The sequence below is a fragment of the Rhipicephalus microplus genome, chromosome 2, assembly GCF_043290135.1.
Source record: "Rhipicephalus microplus isolate Deutch F79 chromosome 2, USDA_Rmic, whole genome shotgun sequence".
NCBI lineage: Eukaryota > Metazoa > Arthropoda > Arachnida > Ixodida > Ixodidae > Rhipicephalus > Rhipicephalus microplus.
The window spans coordinates 205,865,558-205,890,042 of NC_134701.1; the positions used below are offsets into that span (position 1 = coordinate 205,865,558).

Consider the following 24,485-nt stretch of genomic DNA (forward strand, 5'->3'; position numbering starts at 1 on the left):
GAATAAGCTCCCAACCAAGCTTGAGTCGAATGTTATTATGACTAAACTGCAATGGCTTCACACAGCACAATGCTTGTCATTGATGTTACTTGTTTCGTGAAGTTGACTAGCCCATCTTCAAGCTTACCTGCACCAGTTATACTGTTTAGCATACCCACCTGCTTCACTGCTATTATGTTTCCTCTATCTCGTTTATCACGCCTGCTTGCCCATGACTATTTTATTGATTGATATGTGGGGTTTAATGGCCCAAAACCACCATATGATTATGAGAGACACCGTAGTGGAGGGCTCCGGCAATTTCGACCACCTGGGGTTCTTTAACGTGCACCCAAATCTGAGCACACGGGCCTACAACATTTCAGCCTTCTTCGGAAATGCAGCCGCGATTTGATCCCGCGACCTGCAGGTCAGCAGCCGCGTACCTTAGCCACTAGACCAACGCGGCAGGACTGACTATGTTATTACAGCCCCGAAACCCCATGTCCTGTCCCAACTGCCCTACTACACAAGCCAATGTAGAACACATTATTTTGTCTTGTCCTGCAAGCATATGGTGCCCTCATTACCCTAAACTTTGCCACTGGCAGGTACAGCTCAAATCAATTGCCTTCGCCTGTCAGCTTGCCATGGCTGTCTGGAAGAGTGCTAGCTTTACGTTTTAATCTGAGTTCAAATAGTACTTTCCTCTCCTCTCTTTATGTTTATTTACATGCACGTAGGTGCTGGCCGAGAATCCCAGAGTATTAATCTGTGGTCTGCGCTGGCCTGGCACCTCTTTTAGGGAAGCACATATGTATTCCTGTTAATCCGAAGAATATTTGCTTTACCATGAGGCGCACAAAATAAAATGCAATAAACTCGGCAAATAGGACTATCCCCGCTTCACCGTAACGGCTGTGTAGTTTGTACTTTTTTTCTTTCATTTAATTCTTAATGTTGTGCTCTAATAAATACTGCAGAGACAACTTTCTTTAGAGCTGGCCAAACACAGCTAAGCTTGAGTTATGTGCCCTCAGTGCTCATACATTCGACTGCTAAGGGCGATTACCAATATTCAAATTAGGAATAATGTCAAAACGGCAATTGCACCAAGATGTGAACTTAATGGTATCATGAATAGCAGCTTTTTTCTGCTTTGGAACGGCTAGCGAAAGCTGACAGATGCAAGCTGAGAGCCCTCTAGAGTATATAGTACTTGTTTTTCCCCTAGCCAATAATGTTTACATACATACAATACTTATGCAAAAAAACAAAAAAAAAGAAATTACTGTTTCTTGAAACATTGAGAAAGATTTCAAGCTGAAATCAAATTATCAGTAGTTTCTTTCATCCATGGTCACTGACAGCAAAGTAAACGACCAACACAAAGCTCGGACAATGCCAACATTGACATGAAGTAGTGATAAACAAGTGTTTATCAGCTTACAGCTGTTATCAAGTGCAAATATGAAACTTACAGTGCCGATCAGCTGAAAAGAATGCGCTTTCATCCTTAAGGAAACAACAAACGAAAGTCAAAACAGCCATAAAGACCCAAGAGGACGTAGTTTAGTGGCACACAAGATAGCCGCTGATGGAGTATGTAAGGTTCTTATCTGACAGCAGATTGTTTGAGCCTTTATCACAAATACTTTTTCAGCCTATCAGAATGTTCTACTTTCTCGTGAAACAAGCATCAAGAAACAAACAACTAAAATGCCTTTACACCCATAGCAAAGGGCCTGCTTTGTCACAGCAAAAGCTTCGGTGAACACAGCTGGTACAATGCATCCAAACAGGATGCATGGTGACGACATGCTACTGAATGTATCCTACAGCTGAGACATGTCATCTGGGAATCCAAATGAACAGTGCACTCCACAATTTTAAATGTGTTGACCAGAGTTGTTTAAAGAAATTTTGATGACGGAGAACACAACAAAGTGATGTTTTAAATACAGCATTGCCATCCAAGGGCTTGTGATCATAGCACCAGGCTACAGCTATAACTTTATTACCTGAGATCAAGGCATCCGTGTTGGCCCACAGCGAAGCTAAGGCATGTTAGGGCTGAATTCTAAACCGAGAGTAATGCTAGAAATAGGTAGGTTTGATAATATAGCTAATCATGGTACATAGAAGCAGCCGAATACTGCTTTTTTGCATTTTATACACATTGACGAGACAAACATTTATCTTATTATGTGCAAAGAAAGCTCTTACCCTTGTGTTGTTCCGTTCTGCTTTTAACTCCTGTATCTCCTCATCCTTCTCCAAAAGCTGCTCTCTTGCATGATTAAGCTCTTTGGTGAGTGTTGCAAATTCCTGGAAGTTTCAGAGCAAATATTTAGACCGTGTTTCCTGTGAGCCACTGACACCAAAATGAGAAGCATCTCCACACCAGAAATTTAATATTTGACGTCTATGCGGGCGTTCTTCAAGGTCTTATCGCCAAGTTTAAATGGTGCGTTTCGTGTTGACGAACGTGATCAGAACTGAAAACAAAACGACAGTGAAACACGAAGGAGAACCGCAAGAACACCAACAAGGAAACGGGGAAGGCAGAGCACAAATTCACCCACACTACATTCCACATTCACAGATGGTCGCAAGCCCGTCGAGTAGTCGCAGTCGTTTCAAATCTGAATTCCACACAGCCAACGCACACACCCGTGGGCGTGTTATCACGGCCAAACTTCTCGCGTTACGAAACACACGAGCTGCACTGTCGAGATCCACAGGGCGCGTCCCCGACAAACTCGCGCACTTGAACAATTTCAAGCATTTGCCGGAAACATGGGGGGTCGCACAACACAGGGGAGAATCAACGGCACACAGAAAACAATGCACGGCGGCCTACCTGTGGCAAGTTGGCCTGCAATTGCCTCTGCAGCGAATCGCGCTCCTTCTCAACCTCCGAAAGCTTTTGCTGCGTGTTTGTGAGAGTCTCCTGCGTCTCTCGGAGCGTCTCCATAAGCTTATCCCGTTCGTCGAGCATGTTGACCATGAGCTGCTCGAAGTTTGCTTCATCGCCGGAGAACTGGCCGCTCCGCTGGGCGATGCTGTCCTCCGAAATGGTCGGCATCACGTCGCACATCATGTTCCACATCTTGGCGCCGCTTCGCTGGGCCGACGCAACGCCGCGGCCCTTCTATGCAAGCTTTAGATCGTCGCTCGTGGCAGTCTCTCCAGCGGGACCCAGAGGCAACTTCACCGCGCGTACGGACGAACGCTCCGTGTGCCAAGCCGCCGCAGGGTGCTAAGCCTAATCGGACACTGGCCTGTTTGAATGATGGGCTACATCGGACGCGGCTTTAGACCGTCGCCGGGTTGAGGTCCGCACGAAGCGACGGATGGGCGTCGTTACGGGGCCCGGTGCAACCATCTTGGGAGCCCGTGCTTGCTACGGCTGCCCCGGGAGCCGTCCGCACCGCCTTCGCCGTAGGCCTGCTCGCTGCGCTCGTTCTGTGGTGCTGATCGTTTCATTTTGACATTGCGCTGTTCGATTTCTTTTACTTCACTTTTTTTATCATCGGCGCAACTCACTCACCCAGTCCGTGCCCACAGCCTACATGGCAAAAAGCGGAGGACAACTAGGCGTATCCCACAATGCCTGCTTTCTCACCGGCTGGTAGCCAACAAAACTGTTAGTGGTCCTAGTTGTATCGCACACGACCACCCGGCGTTTGTTTATTATTTGTTGCTAGCAGTCCTCAACGTTTCATTATGCCCACAAGTTTTCTCACTCTAATGCAAACCTTCAACTTTCCAACCACGTATTTTGTACTCGTTGAACATCTACGGCATGAATAGTTGGTTTATAACGATGTGGTTTGCATACACATGCTCTACTACATGTTATATAAGCCACCAAGGAGTCTTGTAGTTTTCTCTTGTCTCCGCGTGAGGGCATCACAATACTGCGATGTGCTTTCTGCGCGCACTTTTGGGTGCATGATCATTGCGTTCTTTCAGAATGGCGCAGGAGAACTGAGTGCTTATAGGTACATTGCACATATAACAACATATGAATGCTTCACGTAGTGCTAGTATCAGGAGGAAAACGACAAAGACAAAGCTATCACCACAGCGGCGCCATCTCGATGTAACCTGGTCAACTTGAAAGCAGCGCATAGGAAACATACGGATGGAGCTCAGGATGGCATCAATGGATAAACCTTTTATATCCGACTTCTACAAGGATAAGGACATTTTTATCACTGGAGCAACCGGGTTTATGGGAAAGGTAAGTGTTTACATCCCGTACATCGTATCTGCGATCGAAAGGCCACTATAGGTTCTCCTCCTGAGACACTTAGATGTATCCGCGTTCTGAATCACAAACGAAACTGAAGCCGACGGCTCCTCCATTGCTAGAAGAAGCCTGTTAAAGTTTTGTATTTGCAAGCAGACTAAGCGTTTGCTCGCTGTTTGACAGGTGGCTCACTAATATTCATTTAGAAAACGGCAGTGTACATGATACGTTAACGCGTCTGCGTACGATTAACTATTTGGTGTCAAAACACCTCAGGCACTACAAAGTGAAGGATTTGAGTGAATATAACAATCTGAGCATAGTTCAAGTCATAAATGACAAATGTAGGTTGGCTCTGCTGCAAAACACCTTCGTGCTGTTTAAAAAAAAAGAGGCCAACAAAACGCGAGTTTTTTTGTATTTTGATAATCCAGCCACGTTATCAATAAATATAATATTCCAATATTTAGCGTTATCGAATGTACAGGCTACACCATATACATTCGAGCTGATAAAAAAATGCATAGTGAAATAACGTAGCGTAACGGCGGGTGCTTTCCCAGCATATGCAGACGAAAAAGTTGTATTTATAGATTATGCACCTACAAAAAAGATTCACGAAATTCAGCAAGTAGAACTGGGAATGTTCTAAGTAGTATATTGCAACCAATCAGAAATGTTTTGCGCAGATTTCATTGAGTAATAATATAATGCGCGATTCATAAAAGATGCCTGTAAAGCTGGCTTTGTTACTAATACAGTGTTACTGCGGAAGAGCTTGCTTATGCGCAGAAAGGGTTACTTTTAGTGCATGGCTATGGGAAACAACGCGTGAGCGTTGAAAATTGTCGTTTGAGAGCGAGAACTTTTTGACAAACCTGTTGTAAGGTTTATCAAATGTGCAACACGATGCACTATGGAAAGCCAGAGTTTCACATGCTAATCGTTTTCGTTTCGTTTCCAGAATACGTGTGGTACACTGAACGAGTGAATGTAATATTGGCACTGGCTTGAAATTTATGCGTCCATGTCGTGCCCACACAAAATATGAGAAACTGCAAACAAAAATTATACACATAGCTACAAGTTAAACCCTAGATAGCCAGAATCAATCCAAGGGGCCCTCTTAAAGTGCGTCTTAATCGTATCGAGGTGTTTAAGGAAAAAGCACCAAATTATTTGTTAAGCAAATTTTCCATATAGGTACATGCTTAGTGCACAATACCTCAAGTAACACCCAATGCAGGTGCTGTTGGAGAAGTTACTGCGATCATGCGGTGGTCTGCGCCGGATATTTGTCCTGATGCGTGCCAAGGGAGGAGCGTCGCCCCAAGCACGCCTAGATGAATTACTAGAGTCAGAAGTAAGAGTTCTTTTCTTTCTACAGAAATTGAAAACAATACCTCCATTTATGATGGCCATGCTTACTTTTTTTCTGTTACCTTCTGAACCACGACACAAACAACTGAATTGTGAATGTTACGGAATGCAGTCTGTAGCACGATCTCCACTCACCTCAAGTTTTCTTACTTTTTCTCCTCTTAATTATGTTGAAAGAGCTACATAATATGCTTTGTCTCCTCCTTCCTTTCATCTTTTCACCACCATTAACGTTCTTCGATGTTCACTATTCATGACCTCGCCAATGCTACGCTTACCGACGAAGGCGGTTCTCGACTTCTTGAAGGCAACAGACTTGTACCGCCGAATATAGACTTAATGTGTTAAGATGACGGTGACGTGTGGCTTATGTGTACGTGCTCTCCTCCCTCTCTCTCTCTCTCTGTCCATCTTTCAAACTCCCTCATCCCTGCCCGCTGTGAAGGGTAGCATCCCGGCCATTCTAGGCTCTTCCTTCCTTCCTTCCTTCCTTCCTTCCTTCCTTCCTTCCTTCCTTCCTTCCTTCCTTCCTTCCTTCCTTCCTTCCTTCCTTCCTTCCTTCCTTCCTTCCTTCCTTCCTTCCTTCCTTCCTTCCTCCCTCCCTCCCTCCCTCCCTCCTTCCTTCCTTCCTTTCTTCCTTAATTCATGTGCGAGTATAAGTACAAGCACTCTAAAACTCATAGCGCAAGGTATACTTTCTTCGTTTTAAGGCCCATGACATGACTCAAAATTTCTGCGATGATGTAGGCTTCCAATATATATAAGTACTTGGCATAACTATAGGGTGCAATGACGCGTGTTTTCGTCTTTATTTATTCATGTATTTATTTATTTATTTATTTATTTATTTATTTATTTTGTGTTTGTGAAACGACGTGTGAGCCTGAATGCTTACCCCGGCTTTCTTAATGCGTGATGTCATATGTAAAACAACAAGCCCTCAGTTATTGCAGATACAAAATGCATAAGTCGGTCGACAAATCTGCCGGACACTCTTATGGGGCACTTCAGCTACATAGTGAAACGCCGTGGTAATCTATAAATGACGCATTGGCTAATTATTCCTGGAAAAGCACTACTAGCGGCTTATGATGTTTGTAAAGCTGTCTTTTTTGTAAGCAAACATTAAATGCAGCGAAGCCTACTTTAGAGCACCTTGAGTGGTGCGGTGGCGTTTCATTTGAGAGTAACGTTACCACACAATCGAAGAGACAGATACAGCATGGTCGGAGCAGCATAAAGGCTGACGGGCAACGTTGAGGGAGACAAGTTCTGGAAGTGAAAAGAACGCTTGAATGCATTGTCTTTTACGTACTCGGCAAAGCATTAGATGGCTCGAAAGATCGTTTTGTTGCGGGATCAGTGTTACTTACTGCATCACGTTACTTGTGAATTCTCAGCATTTATTGTACCGCTGCCTGTCACATGGATAAGTGGACGCTCTCAAGCCTATTTTAGAGGCTTTTTTGTCTACTGCCCACAACATCAGTGCACGCTGTATCTTGATGTTGAAAATAAACTGAAACCGAGAGCGATTACAATACACTCGATCGGGGACTTTCATTCCGTCTGTGCCATCACAAATGTAATGTTGACTCACTCTTGCACGCATGCGCCGCCTGAGGATGGTGCATTAAGTGTTTTTTTAAAAAAACACGGGAAGTGTGTCTGGCTGCAGAGGTGACAAACGCTGGTGGACGTGCCATCAACGCTACTGTCAATCGCCTCGGTATGCGGAGCAAGGTTCTGCATTACTCTACATACATGTGCGCCTGCACGAGATGTCATGTTCCTAAGCATATTAACGTGTTTCTGCAGGCGTTAAAGTATCATTTATGTTGAACTTCTGAGCTGTCATTCCTGCCGAGCTCTGAGCTGCGAGCACTTGTGTTCCTCTCTAGGAGCGCAGGTCACTTCTGACATGCTCTTCCAGGCCAAGTGTACAACTGGTTACGCCAGAAAAAAAAAACAGCCCATACAATGCCTGTGGTCATTGCGGAGGGGCTTATTTTATTGTTTTGGGATAAATTGAAGTCACCTTTATTCTAGCCTCTTCCTTGCCTTATTTCCATGCGCCCATGTGTCGGTTTCCGAGAATGACGTGTAGTAACCACCCTTGGGCGCAGATCTTCCACGCCCTGCGCTGTTCCGATTCGAACTTCGCGCGGAGCAAGGTGATCGCCGTGGAAGGGGACTTGACCCTTTCGGAGCTGGGTCTCAGCCCCGAACACCGCAAGGCGTTGCTTGACAACGTCGACGTCGTCTTCCATTCGGCCGCTATTGTCAAGTTCGACGAACCGCTCAAGTGAGTGCTCACCTATAGAAACTTTAAGTGAGATGTGATGCCGGATGATCTGCTGTTGTCACTCTCGAAACACTCATTCTTGTCCGTATTGCTTTACGGTCGCCTTGCTTCAAATAAACGATTGCCTCTCATTGCGATAACATATGGCCTTTTATTGAGATAAGTCGTCACCGAACTCATGATATACCAAACCATCCCCACGATTGGGGTAACTCTACCCACGAACCCGCTATGCCCGTGCATCATGTGTCGGAGGTCACATCATCTGGAGCGGCCGTCAATACTGGTTCAGGTCAAAGGCCACAACCCTAAGGCGAATGTCCTGCACGCGAGAAGTATCTACGTATTTGTGGCGCAGGCATGAACGAAGAATGTCAGCCTTAGTGTGACATTGCGATCATCGGGCAGTTTTGTGTTCACAGGGGTTCTAAAGCAACACTGACATATAGACACGCACCGACTGCCATCGGTTACTCTGCTCGCATAGTTCGACCATATAGACTGACTAGAGTACTTTCTGGAAGTCATTTTTACATTGCGCTAATAGAATGAGAATGAACATACTGGAACGGGAGTCGTCAATACGTTTTTTTTATGACACTGTTTGGCTGCATGAACCGAAGAAATGTCTCCCTGTATTCAGAGCTGACCATCACGATCCCGCCTGAACTTCCGAGCTCTCTTGACCACATTGTTTCGGATTGTAATGTTCATGTGCTTTTTTGTGTCCGTTTTCTAGGAGTTCCATTGACATGAACGTTCTAGGCACAAGGAGACTGCTGCAACTCTGTCAGGGTATGAGCAAGCTAAAGGTAATTGGCGATATCGTCATCTTGCATGGTTCTCGCTCTTCGAGTGGTGAAACAAGTTTCACACAATTCTTTCACTTGAGAATATTGCTGAAAAGCTATCTAATTAATTAACCTGAATAAAATCACTTACGCATAATAGCCGCTTAAAATGTTCTTCCACTCTGTGAGGTCACTGTGTCGCGCCGAACATTTTCCTGCGGTTTCTCCGATAAATACTTCTGACACTACACTACGTGAGTTTTCAGCATTGTTTTTTTTTATGTTCAACTAATGCGGGAGCGTAATTTTTTTCTCGAGATTCCCAGATTTGTGAAAAGATAAGCTGCGATTCAGAATGTGCATATAGCTAAAGGTAGTCATGCTGTGAAATATGTATGGTCTCTCATAGCTTTCTTGCGAATCGTCACGCATTCCTCACTTTCGTGCGATTGTGTCTATAGTTCGCTATTCCCGATTACGCCATAAACTAAAACACAGCTAGACGATGCATATACGTAGGTAAAACGAAATTTCGTTGGGGCACAACACGATCGTCGCAGGTGATTTAACATATGACGAGTAATTACAAATGAAACAGCCACAATATACGTATGCTTTCTTCAATGTCAATGGAGCATTCAAAACACCCGTGTAAATTGTTGCAGCAATGAGCCTATGTTGCGGTTATGTTTTTTTTTGCAATCTATCGTCATTGCTGAACGTAATTCTGGCTGGTGCAGGTCACATCTCCGTTACGACTGCAAAGCGCTGGGATATTCTTTGCCGTTAATTGTCACGTAGCCGTTCTGGGAGCATTCAAAGAGCGCACGTTTTGCGTAGAAGCTTAATGCTCGACGTCACGCGCATTTTCAGCCTTATTACAGGCTTTGTATTTTCCGCGAAGAAGTCGGAAGTCGCAGTGCGACATACGCTGTTTACGCTGAGTCTTCTCGACACGTTATGTTCCCCGACTACTCAACTGAGATGTATTTGCCACTCACCGCCGTCGTAAAAGATCTGTGCAAAAAACGTAGATAATGAGAAGACCACACGTGCGAAAGGCAGAATACTTCATTGTATCCATATATTTTTTGCGCCGATCTCTAGGATTATTTCTCGCCCAAAAGCTGCTGTATCTCACTGTCTTGCCTACTGAAAACCTCAGCCGTCTGGTGCTTGTGCTGTCTTTGCTTTGACTGTCCGTAGTGATCGGTAATTTGCGGTAACAGCGCATATGCCATGTGAGTATAATAAAGCAAGTGCTCAAACTTATCGTGAATTTCATTTCGCGCGCAGGCCCTGGTGCACGTGTCGACAGCGTACTGCAACTGCGACAAGGAGGAGGTGGCGGAGGTCATCTACCCGCCACCTTTCGACCCGCAGAACGTCATAGACGCGGTCAGGTACGAAAATTTTCTTATTTTCGCTTGACATTGAAGGATCGCTGTGGTAACCGCCTTTGTGAGGAATAGTCCCACAATTAAAGATGTCACAGCTTCGCTGCAAGGGTGAAGCAATGAATGCGATAGTAACAATTGGAATGTTAGAATGAGTAAGGTGAGCAAACTCTTTCAAGATTCGATCTGGTGCAACTGCAAAACTTTGGCGCAAGAAAATACAGCCTTCGCTGCAAAGGCAAAGCAGTGAATGCGATAGTAACAAATTGGAATGTTAGAAGAAGTAAGGCGAGTAAACTCTTTCAAGATTTGATCTGGTGCAACTGCAAAACTTTGGCGCAAGAAAATACAGCCTTCGCTGCAAGGGCAAAGCAGTGAATGCGATAGTAAGAAATTGGAATGTTAGAAGAAGTAAGGCGAGCAAACTCTTTCAAGATTTGATCAGGTGCAACTGCAAAACTTTGGCGCAAGAAAATACAGCCTTCGCTGCAAAGGCAAAGCAGTGAATGCGATAGTAACAAATTGGAATGTTAGAAGGAGTAAGGCGAGCAAACTCTTTCAAGATTTGATCTGGTGCAACTGCAAAACTTTGGCGCAAGAAAATACAGCCTTCGCTGCAAGGGCAAAGCAGTGAATGCGATAGTAAGAAATTGGAATGTTAGAAGAAGTAAGGCGAGCAAACTCTTTCAAGATTCGATCTGGTGCAACTGCAAAACTTTGGCACAAGGAAATACAGCCTCTGCAGCTAATGAAGCAGTTTTCGTGCTGTCTGTCGCTTTAAAGCGGATCGAGTGGTGAAAGCACACAACCCGCAAGGGTATGAGCCGTCTACTGATCTCTCTCGAGACAACGCTCGCGACCACACCAATTTGATCAAAGTTCGTAGCTGCTGTTTGAGCGACGCAGATCCGCACCTCAACTCTACCTCCTTCATGCTCCTTCGCCCTACGAGGCCGGCCGACGCTTTTCATCTATGCTTGAGCAGCGCCCGTATGCAGCCTTCACAAAGCTTTCACTCGCACATATAGAACACACGATGTGTGAGGTGATGTAATTCATTTGAACTTGATACGGAAGATGATGGCGATAGCGAAGATGCACCTTGGTGTCCATATTATTGGTGTCGTAATGAAAGGAGCTATAAATGTACGTAAATTTCACTCAACTGCGCTGAAGATGTAAAGCGATGATTTAGGCTCATATAGATCAAGTACCACGATCATATGCGAATCGATTGTGCACTACTTGTAATTGTTGGTCATGTGCATCGTGATGTCTCACAATACTTTTGCTTAGCTCTTTGAGTAGAGTATTTTGATGTAGCAGTTCTGAGGTGGAATACAAGACGGCATCAGATTTACAGAATTTCCCTTTTTTGAGAAGTGAAGTTCGGAATTTTGCGGTGCTGCGCCTCTGACTCAATCGTTTATTACAACAACATTTGCAGGAGTACCTGCCATTTACACAGTGTAGTACAAGTGTGGCAGAAAAAAGTGGCATCTAGGCACACCTTTTGCGCACATGTGAAGATATTTTTGTGTCTGTATATGACAATTGTGTGCTGTGCACGGTAGCTGCTTCCGTGGTCGAATGAATCACAGAGCACAATGTTTTTATTCGACTCTCCCCCTACTCGTTCCTCGCAGAAACAAATGAAGCCTATTCAATGGTGAACCAGCGCAAGTAAGAAGCCTAGAAAAAGAAAACATTATGTAGAAAACGTAAGCAGATAAGAAAACAGTTCCGCATTAATGCCACCAGCTCTGCCACTTCCTTTGGTCTCCTTCTTACACGCTTAAACAACCTTTCAGGTGCCGTGAACCAACTCGCGCGCGAATCATTTTTATGTAATTGAGTCTCGCTAGTTATTCTTTCATATGGTGACGTACACTGTAGCTGGATGGACGATCCTCTGGTGGAGGCCATCACGCCCAAGTTGCTGGGCAGTCGGCCTAACATGTACACCTTCACCAAGGCCCTGGCCGAGACCTTGGTGGCCGACGAGAGGGGATCCCTGCCGGTGGCCATCGTCAGACCGTCTATCGTCACGGCCGCCTGGCAGGAACCCATACCGGTGAGGGAGTGTTATAACTTATACGTGACAGTGCACCCATAATAAAATTTATTAGTATTGTATTGGGCCCAATCGAACGGTCGCTACTCCGCCGTTTACCGCAGAACTTATCTGCTTGACCACGTGTCCTCCTTATCCGCGAGTGCGTCTGTGCTGGCAGTCTTGGTTATTTAAAGCATTCGTAACTTCTGAGAGCTCAATATAATAATAATATTAAAAACCCACAGGTGTTCTTATGAATTCATTTAGCACGACTCACTGGTGACAGACATCTTTTTCTGCTTTTCCTCAGTCGATGCATTAATCATCCCCTTCCTCTGAAACTTTGCTGCAACTATCTTGATTTCGCATAGCCTCCAAGATAGGGGGCATGAGAGGCTCTATGTACATTTCGCCTTTTTTGCTATGCCTCCGTGATCGGCGCTCCTCTGACCAAGGTGGTTGAGGCGGTGATGTCATTTGATGTGACCTTGCGTTATGTGACGTCACGTTGACCGCAAATTTGTGATAATATTGCAATATTTGTTGAATTTTAACGTCCCAAAACCATGGTACGACTACGAGAGACGCCCTTGGGGGAGGACTACGGAAATTTTGACCACCAGGGTTTTTTTGACGTGCACCTATATATGTACGCAGGCCTCAAACATTTTTGTCTCCATCGAAGATGCGGCTGCCACGATCGGGATTTGATCCCACGACTTTCCGCAAAAAGGAAGCGATACACCGATGAAGTACACAAGGCAGGCGCTTGTTGATGCGTCGTTTCCTTTGAGCTATCAAAAGCTAAGGAGCAGCGATAACTCGGGGCTTGCTAACTTACACCCTAAAGAAATACGCGACTGCATGGCAGACTTGTTCGGCAAGCTCATATGTTTATTTGCCTTCCCGCCGTCGACTTATTGGATGACAATTAAGTTACTGCCAACGGGCACAAGACTAGCCCATCGTAAGATAATTTAAGGCAATTTTTTGTTATCATTCGCAGGGCTGGATTGATAATATCAACGGACCCACGGGACTTCTTGTCGCAGTAAGTATTTTCACAGTATGTTGATAGTACGTATACTTACTATGCATTTCAACATAGCTGCGGTGCATTTCTACGGGTGAAGTACTTTAGGATCATGGTTCATCATTAACGTGTGTGTGCCACAAAAAAAAGGGGGGGGGGGGGTCAATCCCACGGCTCACCATCAGTCCACACTATGCATAGTATGAGTTAAAAGATTGTCGTTACTATCTAAAAACATCATGTTTTGCTTAGCAGTGGTGTCAGGATCCCCGACAATATTAACCAAGACGCTGAAGTTTTTTATCGAAAACAAGAGAGACAAACGTTGATCCCTACCTCATCTATTTGAAACACCGCTTGTTGGAACGTATCTGTAAAGTGATGGTGCGTTAGTGAACCAGTGGCGACTAAAGCAGCAAAGAGTAAATGTTTTGCTGTAAGAAACAACAGCGCACGCTGCATGAACACCCTTTTCTAATGCCCCTTCGCTATAATTCTTTTCAAACACCGAAGTGTTTCATGCCGGGGTCCACCAAGGCTTCAGTGACGTATTTCTGTCACGGAAATGACGTACAAATACGCACGATTAGAAATTAACAAAAAAAGTTTTGCAATAGGAGTCCAACGAACGACATTACGGGTCCGTGACAACAGAGGCGGGTCGCGCTACCCACTGCACCACGGCCACCTAATCTGAAAGCTTTATTTCGTTCTGTTCCTAAATTTACGAACGGTTCTTCAAGCAACAGTTGTCATTCAGATTATATATAGTCAGTTGATAAAGGAATCTGCGAATGGTGAATGAGTAGTCCTTTAAGTAAGGAAACTTTCGCGACAGTGGAACTCGCATAAACTATAAGCAATAGTTGTTTGCTGTATAACAGAAAATATGGTGTCGTCAACACTGGTATTTCTGAGCAAGCGGAGTACCGAAGACCAATCCAATTAGAAGGAACAGACTTACTTACACGGCCTAAATTATGAAGGTCAACGCCATTATGACATATTACAGACACTCCGATAAGCGCATGGACAGGCATCAACCCGTGGTCTCCGTACCAACGCACATTTTATAAAGTGAGAGAAGTATTTAAAAAAAAGAGATAAGCTGATAAATAGTCTGTGGGTAGTTTATAGTTTTCTTTTTCTCTTACAAGTCCGGCAAAGGTCTTCTCCGATCTATGGTGGCAGACACCGAGAAGGCAGCCGACTTCGTGCCTGTAGATGTGGTCATCAACACTATGATCATCGTTGCCTGGCACACTGCAATGCACAAGTAAGTCGCCTTCTCTCGGGCGCATGTTAAAGAACACCAGGTGGCCGAATATTCGGAGCCCTCTACCACGGCGTCTCTCATAATCATATGGTGATTTTGGGGTGTTAAACCACACATATCAATCAATCAATCAATCGATCGATCAACTTTCTTTCCCGTCTCTTTTTGAGCCACACGCACGGGACTGCTCAGTGATGCGTGCCTCTGAAACATAGAACATTATATTCACCCTTCAACCACTAATCAATGTACTTGCGCCTACACGTAGAGGTCTATATAGACTTAGACTATATAGACTGTAGACTATATAGAGGTCTATATGTAAAAATTTAACAGATCTCACGTGCTGTGGGAATCGATGATATGCAAAGCACGATTGAGGAAGGTTGATATGTCACTTTAAAATGAGCACAACGTTACGAGGTGGACGTAAATTATGCCGTGCATGACTACCGTGCCATGATTATCATGTTTGGAAGTGTCCTTTACCTTCGCCGTCTGTTCACGTCACGTAATACCGAATTTCGTAGATGTGGAGCTAGCGAAACGGCCACGAGCACGCTATGAGCGTATATAGCATGTATATAGCAGACATGTATCTTTGTCATCCACGCACGTCCCGATATACCAAATTTGGTATATGTGAAGCTAGCCAAATGACCGCGAGCATACCATGAGCGTGGTATGTCTTCATGACTAGTCATGACTTGAAAATTATAACATTCATGTCATGATTTCCATGTTAGGGTCTGTCATTTATGTTCGCTATGCAGTGATGTCATACCATACCAGTTTTGCAAAACGTCATGTAAACGAAACCACTGCAAGGGCAGAAAGACCATGAAATGTAAATCATGACACTCATGACATACATGTAATGATTTTCAAGTTATGACTAGTCAATTATGCTCGTGATACAGTCACGTTATTCCATGCTATTTTTTCGTATCAATACGATTATTGAGACGGCCAGGTGAGCTATAAGTTGTAGGCGGATAGATAGATAGATAGATAGATAGATAGATAGATAGATAGATAGATAGATAGATAGATAGATAGATAGATAGATAGATAGATAGATAGATAGATAGATAGATAGATAGATAGATAGATAGATAGATAGATAGGTAGGTAGGTAGGTAGGTAGGTAGGTAGGTAGGTAGGTAGGTAGGTAGGTAGGTAGGTAGGTAGGTAGGTAGGTAGGTAGGTAGGTAGGTAGGTAGGTAGGTAAATAGGTAGGTAGGTAGGTAGGTAGGTAGGTAGGTAGGTAGGTAGGTAGGTAGGTAGGTAGGTAGGTAGGTAGGTAGGTAGGTAGGTAGGTAGGTAGGTAGGTAGGTAGGTTGATTCAGCGTAAGGATTGCTAAAAATTTAGTATAACACTAACCAGGAACTATTTGCATTTGCATGCAAGTTCATTGATGTAAGATGTTTCTAAAGCACTACATAGGGATTTCATACACATCATAGGCACATGAAGGGATGACGGTAACAATAAATTGCGTTTCATCTTCCCAAAAGTGCGCAGATGGTTATGGGTGTCTCTGAATTTGTTCTTTTACCATCTGATATCTTCCTTAATCGAGACCAGCGTTAAACGCAGCCAAGTGGACGATAGCTGGATTCGGTATTTTTCATCTTCTCGTATTATCATCTCTTTTAATCTGCTACCAACTGAGCTGCCCAAAATGCTAAAAATATTTGCAACTCTTTTTTTTTCCTGAAATAATTTGTGCCCAACGTGAAGGAACTAATCACACGCTTACTTCTGCGGCTCAACACGAAACCCCGATACCCCGCTGCAGGCCGGACAAGGTCGCTGTGTACCACGTGGCGTCGGGCACCCTGCGCAAGCTGACGTGGGGTGACATCGAGACAATCGCCTACCCGCTTCTCCTGTGGCACCCGATGCCGCACGCCGTTCGGCACCCTGGCGGCAGCTTCAAGAAGAGCCGCTTCCTGAACGTGCTCTCCATGTTTTTCGAGCACCGGTGTCCGGCGGTGATCTTCGACGCCTACCTCTGGCTCTCGGGAAGGAAGCCCAAGTGAGTGTCGCTCATCGGAAACGCAATGGCACGGAAGCAAACACAAGGGACGGGAAAACAAAGGACGCAGACAAGTGCTAACTTTCAACAGAGCGTTATCGTGAAACGAGACGTATATATATGCAGGCTGTGGTTGCATAGTGACTGACAAAACGAGCAAAGGCAGACACGTGTCAGTCACGCGTCAACAGAAAGAACAGTGCGTGTATACAAACATGACAAAAGAAAAAAAAACAAATTGAAAAAAGAAAAACCCTGAAAAAAAAAACCAAAATAACCCTGCTGATGTACCCGTATGTTTGCACGAGCACCGCGACTCACTCGAGCGGGATCATCCCTACCACTTTATCTGAACCACTTCTGCAATGAGGCGGGTGCGTTGATCCTTGTGCAAAACAGTCGTGTTATCAAACACCGGATGACAACCGCACTGATTGCAGAGATGAGGCATAAGACCATCCCTCTTGTTCCGGACGTCATTTGTATGTTCGCAAAGTATGTCGTTGAGGCACCTACTGCCTAGCCCGATCCACCACTCTTCTGAGTGTCACTCGACTCTGTTGTTCAGTTGTGTGTAAGTAGTTCTTTTGAGAATGACCGTGGCTTATATAAGCTCATAAGCACATAAGCTCAAATGTCTCATAAGCGCGCCCACATTTTTAGATAAAAAAAAACTATGGACTTGATACAAAATTATTCACTGGCACGGACTTTCAGTCTGAGAGAACCTGCTGCGTTGTCAACGTATGCAGTACGTGTGGTGAGCATGCAAGTGCGCTTGTGTACGTGTACGCTTCAATATGTTAGACGAAGAATGGAGTGCTATGTGATCGCGTCAAACAGACAGGCTTATACTGCTACTAGCCTGCTGCTTTGGTTTTGTGAATTGAACGCAAGTAAACATATGAAATGTTTGTATTCTTTTGATGCGCGTTTATTAGTTAGACGCCGCTGGACGACGCCAGCTTTGGAAATTATGCAAACGATGGGGAGCCAGGGTGCAGTACATACGTAATTCACGCAGTGGGTTGCAGTCACATGGCGCTCACCACAAATGAACAAACAACCAACCAAACAAACGAACTAAAGAACAAACCCTCAAACAATCACGAACATCCAGACAGACAGGGGTGCCGGTGACAAGGAAATGCAGTAGGTTGGCGCTCAACTCTTCAATGCTCATCGCGCTGTAACGTCACCGTCCGTCTTGAGATCGGTCCTGCCAAAACTTTCTTACACCTTCCCGACGCAGGATGCTCCGCCTGTTCAACAAGCTGTACAAGGTGATGGTCTCCCTCGAGTACTTCACCACCCACGAGTGGCGATTCCACTGCGGGAACCTGCTGGCACTACTGCAGGAGGTGTCGCCCGCCGATCGAAAGGTGCGTGTACTGGCCCCAAAACGGGGCGTTCAGTTAGTGCAGGTGCTTTTGCTTCACACTGAGCAGGCGTGCTTGACAACCAACTATTGCTCTGGACGATATCGCTGTTACATATGTAGCTCCCTTTAGGCGCCTTTATTACACTTCGTTGCGGAATAATGACGTGCGTACCTGTTCTCTTTGTTCATTATAGTGTTGTGCGCTTGTTACTTTGTCGCACGCAATACCATGTCGAGCATTGTTGGTCCATTATAGCTGAACGATGGCAAAATGATAAAAGGATGAGCAGCGTTTAGATATTTTATTATTGTTTCACTGTTTAGATATTTTATTATTGTTTCACAGCAAAGAAAACGAACAGTTTTCTTTGTTGGCTCTTTTTTTTTCGGGGGGGCGGGGGGTTGTATGTCAGTTGATGATTAGAATGTGTTGAGCATGGTCGGTACACTTTTTTGCCAAAAAAAAATTGAAATTGCACGTATTTTTTTAAAGCGCAGGATATCCTTTCCTCTCCCTCGTTCTTGCCTTCTCCACTCATTTATAGCAAAGCTGGCTTTGTTGCATTAAGTATTACTATGCAGTGAAGCCTAACAACATAACGCTTTGTGGGGCTTCACTGCATGTTAACCCTTATTGCAACAAAGCCAGCTTTAGGAACACTCGTGCAGCACATTTGTGTCGGGTGTGACGCAGGCATCTCGGGCACGTTGTCGTTATTTTATGAAACTAAGCCTGCCTGCTAGTATTGAATGAAACCCACTCACAATGTGGGCTTCCCCGTTGCAGACGTTCTGCGCGGACCTTCGACTGCTGGATTGGGGTAACTACTTTAAGGATTACGTGGTGGGCACCCGAAAGTTCGTGCTCAAGGAGGACCCTTCCACCGTGCCGGAGGGACGGAACGCTCTGCGCAGGTATTCACTTGCTTGACAGCGGGGCTTAATTTGAAACACATTTTGTTACAAATGTGCGCCAAATAAGCGAATTTCGCGTGGCCCCCTTGTTTTATTTTAGAGAGCTTTAGTTGCGAGGCACCAAAGTGGCTTACCAACGGTATTGCCCTTGGATGCGGCTGGGCATCCAAGGGCAAGGGCAAAGAGTGTGCACGAAAGCTGGCTGGATAATAAAACTCTCAATTCCATTTTTTCGATGCACACCGTTCAGTTAAATCATAGGCGTTTTGCCCAAACTGACACCAAGTCCAGTTGCTGTAATTGTAGTAAATTCCTCAAATCAATTGATAGCAATAACTTTGACTGTATACTACACAAAGCTTCTAATGTGCATGACCTATAGTTTTGAAAACGCTCGTGCGAACACTATTTCGGATGACTGCTTGCAGATGAAGAGATGCAAAAAAGAAATAGTGAGTTAAGCTTGACAATTGTATTTGGAACTATGCAATTGCGACTGATTGAGCAATTGATTCGGTTATTGCCTGATAGATCCACAAGGACAAAATAATCGTTCACGTAGCAACTTTGCTGTTTTGATTCCTGCTATCTGCGCATTGCATGGGGTTCACCAACATTGTGCCCATTTTTGTTACGAATATAACAATACTAATACTTGTTTGGGTAAAAAATACCCCCCACTCAAAAAACAAAAAAATGAAACACCATGTTTAATACTGTGAAGTTATCTTGCACAAAGATAAAAAGGAACGTGGAGTGTGTGGGGGCACATACAGAGAAGCGCCGATGGCGTCACCTGTGCGACGTGGCTTTGCTGCCGAATTAAAGGATCCGAGTGTGGCTTTGATCTCGTTCATGAATCTTCTGCCGCCGATGCGACACGAATGAATGATAGCAACGTTTTGAGCAAAGTGGTGCTTCCATTGTTTCAGTAGGACTGCGCACGGAGAAAAAAAAGAGAGAGGAGAAAAGAAATGGGTAATACAAAAGACACAGCCACGCCACGGAACCTGTTTATATACTGAAACAATATAGACTGCGCATTGCGTACATGGAATAGACAAAACACCAGTTATGAGTTAGATTGTCGCTGAGGACCTTCACGGGCCCTCACCGACAAAGCACTAATCTCTTTGTAGAAGACTTTTTTTGAGTCGTCACTGCTATTATTTTTTCCTGTACATAATCAGGGGCAAAATAAATTTAGTTGAAAGTTTGGGCTTGATATGGCTTCTCTGTCATTCGTCTTCATCTCTCTCTCTCTCTCTCTTTGCGCATTCGTACTGAACACAACGTTCACGGTGGCAGCATACAAGTCAAAACTGACTTATTGCTTACTTTATACAGTCCTTCAGTTGCGTCTCTCCATTTTTCTTTTTTTTTTTTGCGCAGGCTGTACATCTACCAGCAGCTGCTGTACGCCGCGCTCATCGCCCTCGCCTGGCGGCTCATCATGCTCAAGTCCAAGTCTGCGTGTCGCCTCTGGCAAGGCCTCGTCTCGCTCTTCCTGCCCCTGCTAAGCCTCGTGTCGTCCGCCTTGGGGCTGCCGTACCCGGAAGACGCGTCGCCACACCCCGCACCTACCAGCGTCAGGCCGTAGAACGTTAGCCTTACGTTGAAGCGCCCCTACAAACCACTCGGCGTTCAAAGACGCTCTTTTTTTTTTCAGCCTTTGCTGACTCTTCTTTCAGGCACTCTCTCCTCGTCGCCACTTGATTATTCGTAAATCACGTGGACGTGTGAGTGCTAAGCGTCGAGTCTGTCAGGATTTCGCACTTTTCTTCCACACGTTGTTATCTCTGCTTGCGTAGTCAAAAACGAACAAAGTGAAGTGAAATCTGTCGATTCCGTGCGATAGACACGAGAGTCAAGGCGGAACGGTCGCAAGACTGAACGGGAAAGCAGGGTAAGGGACAATTCAAAACTGATACGACTCGTGTAAGGACTAATCGAGAGCTTACTTCCTCACGATCGCCCCATGAACAAACTGCTGGCGTCACGAATTGTGCCCAAAATGCGGAAAACGCCAGGAGGGAAAGCGCGCTCGTTTTCTGTACTTTCAAAGCTAGTTTAGAGGCCCTTTAAATTTATTTGGCTTAAGTATTCGGGACTGGTCGAAGAGCGATGGGGGAACAAACACACAACGCAATAACTGTTAACATTTTATTTGTTTCCTCGCTTATTCAATGCAATCGTGGAGGGTACAGTCATCCACACAACTAAGAATAACGCGTTCTCTCCTATAAGTTTACGCGGGGTTTTTGCGAAGGGCCCAAAGGTAAGAAATGGTGGCAGAAGAGATAAATTATTATAGCGGACAAAGGAAGACGCTCAAGCCATAACCGAGGAGGACACGGCAGCAGAAAAGGAACCGAGAATGAACAGTCACGTGTCACTACTGAGCTCTAAAGTCGTAAGCAAAAAAATACGCGTACGCATGGCAAAATGGCCCTTACCTCGTCATTGGTGTACAGAAGATGCCGAGTATGCATGTACAGTAAGTTACAACTGTGTCCGGTGCGTTATACTTCAGCAAATATATCTCATGCGTTATTATTTTTTTTTGCAAGCATCGAATCACTTATTTTTTAATCACTCACTCATTGCCAGTTCCCGTATATAGTCGCAGATAATATCAATGAGACTGCAGAATCTCCGCAATGTTATTCGTCACAGTCACATACATTTCTAGTCACTACGCAACTTTAAATTTCGTACGAGAGACAACCGTACCGTCTACGTGAAGCAATTTGCATTGAGCAGACGCACTTTGGTGCCATTGTGGGACATCGGGGCGTTTTCATTTAAGCGTGTTGCTCGACTAACCTACCACGATGCGTCGTTGTTCGTGTTCCTTCCGTGTTCCCTGTTCGCCCACTGTTCACTTCAAACGCCTACGCTTCCGTGAACCTCTGCACTGTTTCTTTTCTGTTAGCTTGTTTTCTCTGTAGATTTGTCTGATGCTCACAGCAAATATATCGGGGTACGTGGCTGAAGGAGAGAAAGGAAAACACAACAGACCTAACAACGCAGACTCCAACGGTCAAACACTGAGAGCAACGTACATTACTATAGTTAACAGTAGCTATCATTTGGGTTCGTTCTGAAAGAATCAAGATAATAATCAATTGCGGGAAGTGGTTTTCGGCTTTCCGAACTATGACTCCCTTTACCTTTCGGTTTGGACGCAATTTTCTCTCCACATATTTCTGATAGTCATTGCATATTAGAATACAACCATCAATGTATAAATTTGGATAACTTCTTTTTTATTGTTGTTTTGCGCATGTGTTTTCGCTAAGCTGCAGGCTATGGGCAATAACACGCACAAGTATTGGCGGTCTTGAAAAACGAAGGTTAAGGCGATTTTTTTTATTTCCGAGAAGATACTATACAGGCTCACTACTACAGGGAAGTCAACAAGTATAAAAACTGAGGCCTTGATAACTCACTGCGTACTTCTGATGAAAAAACGGGACCATCGAATGGAATCAACAAACAAAGAAACGCGGCAAACACACCCGTGTGTTTCTTCATATAACGTTCTATCCCTACGATGTCAAAAAAAGAAAAAAATGAACTACTGATCTAATTGAAGCCATCTGATGAATTTTGTAATTTTAAACTCTTTCAGCTCTCTGTTCTCTCTGCTGTACACATGTGTGTTGTTTAGAACATGTAGTATATGTTGCGTTGCACGACTGTAGGCCTGTTGTATTGTATTTGTATGCATATCTCATTAAAATCTTCAACTGCTAACTACGTCAATGTTTTTCTTTCCTCTGCACACTGTCTCTTAATGTTTTTTTGTGCATCGTTCTTAATGAACGCTTATACCACCTAGGGGCTGCGGTGGTGTGTGCGTACGGAGGCTAATAGAAATAACGTTGGTCTCGATTTGATTGGACCCGGTGTATGCACTTGAACTCCCGCGAGAGCTTTTGGGGATTTAAACGACGATAGTATTTCTTGGGGACCTTCGACTAAAAAATTTTGGTCTGTCTGTCTGTCTGTCTGTCTGTCCACTCTTAACGGCAGCGGGTACTTGAAACGGCCGACAACATCCGCAGCGCCCACCAACGTTGCTCAAGCTTCAGCGTTCATACTTGTGCAATTGTCAATTCAAAATCAATTATTGCGCATGTCTGGGGCACCATAACAACACGTATATATTCTGCATGCACGTATTTTACTAGAAAAGGCATACATAAGTAATCTTAAGGACTGTGGCGCTTATCACGCTGCGCTGACCATGCATTGATAGATATGTGGGGTTTAACGTCCCAAAACCACTATATGATTATGAGAGAGGCCGTAGTGGAGGGCTCCGGAAATTTAGACCACCTGGGGTTCTTTAACGTGCACCCAAATCTGGGCACACGGGCCTACAACATTTCCGCCTCCATCGGAAATGCAGCCGCCGCAGCCGGGACTCGAACCCGCGCCCTGCGGGTCAGCAGCCGAGTACCTTAGCCACTAGACCAACGCGGCGGGGCGTGCGCTGTCCACGCAACGCTTACACGAAAAGGCAAGTGTTTCCAACGCTTCGCTAAGACTAGATGGTGGTGGCACCTACCCGTCGCCTTGCGTTCTACACCTTAGCACCTCTGAGACGGGCGCGCACACCCGTCTCAGAGCCACGCGCTTTGTTTGCCAAGAAAACTGCCAGATGACGCTCACGTGTGGCGTGACCTGATGCGTTCGTTCGCCTCCGCTGCACGCTCAAGGCACTCTAACGCAGCCCCTCCAGAATACCATTCACTGATTTTTTTGCGCAGAACATCAAATAAATGTTTTGTTCACTCTCTCCACACGCAAGACTATCGTCTTTCGACGACATTTGCAGATTAACATGCGGATACGCGGCCAATTTTTAAATAAGTAGCCCTCATCATGACGTTACCTGCTGACGTATTTACCACGTGCTACGACGAACACATTTAAAAACTCGTTGCGTGTTGCACTTCTATTCGCTACAGCTCTCTTAGAACAGCCATAAAGGTGCCTCCCAGAGAGGCGACCATCATGTTTCCTGCTTTCATATGAACGCTTTGCAAATGTTGGCGGTGTTTAAAAAATGTATTCTCACGGACAGTGAACATCAATTACAATCCAACAATACACTGCAACGGAACACAACTTCCACATACACACCAAAAAAATGTTTAACGATTCTAAGTACTTGGTACATGTTTACAGTGAACCTTCGACCAACGTCACGTGTACGATGTGCGCCGCCTAAACAAGTACAAAACTTCGTAATCAGTTATATTCATCCTCTAAGAGGATCAGGCTCTTGACATGATGCTTTGTGAATTTCGCGCACGCATGATGCGCATCATTCCCTGTGGTTAGAGCAATCAGAAGGCTTTTAAATAGCGCCAAAAACTGATAATATATATGTTTGACTGGTAGCTGTATCGTGCTGTAATAGTGCTAAAGCTAACTGTGAAAGTTGAAGGTCGGGTGGAAAAGCCCAAAACATAAAAAAATGGCAGCATATTCACGGAGTGAATGATGGAGAGCGGGTCGAAGCATCCGTCCGTCCATTCGTTCTTGCTTCCGTCCGTCCATGCGTCCTTCTGTGTGACCGTCCGTGCGTCCATTCGCCCGTCCGCGCGTGCGTCTGTTCGTGCGTCCGCACGTCCATCTGTGCGTCCGTCTCTGAGTTT

General features: G+C 45.0%; 2 protein-coding genes across 2 annotated transcripts in view; one reads left to right on the plus strand and one right to left on the minus strand.

The window, feature by feature from the left end:
• Liprin-alpha (PTPRF interacting protein alpha) overlaps positions 1-3,432 on the minus strand; it is a 46,307-nt gene extending 42,875 nt beyond the window's left edge. The window contains exons 1-2 of the mRNA XM_075887271.1: positions 2,843-3,432; positions 2,206-2,307 (exon numbers count right to left, since the gene is read on the minus strand). Of these exons, the coding sequence (XP_075743386.1) occupies positions 2,206-2,307; positions 2,843-3,091 (351 nt within the window). The 5' untranslated portion in view covers positions 3,092-3,432. The remainder of the gene's footprint in view (positions 1-2,205; positions 2,308-2,842) is intronic.
• Positions 3,433-3,966: 534 nt separating this feature from the next.
• Positions 3,967-20,882, plus strand: LOC119170474 (fatty acyl-CoA reductase 1). The gene is made up of 12 exons (XM_037421649.2): positions 3,967-4,228; positions 5,484-5,600; positions 7,744-7,922; positions 8,662-8,734; positions 10,010-10,116; positions 12,007-12,184; positions 13,173-13,217; positions 14,357-14,475; positions 16,278-16,517; positions 17,770-17,899; positions 18,686-18,813; positions 20,206-20,882. The coding sequence occupies exons 1-12, from the start codon at positions 4,130-4,132 to the stop codon at positions 20,411-20,413; spliced, it is 1,623 nt and encodes a 540-aa protein (XP_037277546.2). The 5' UTR covers positions 3,967-4,129; the 3' UTR covers positions 20,414-20,882.
• The last annotated feature ends 3,603 nt before the right edge of the window (positions 20,883-24,485 follow it).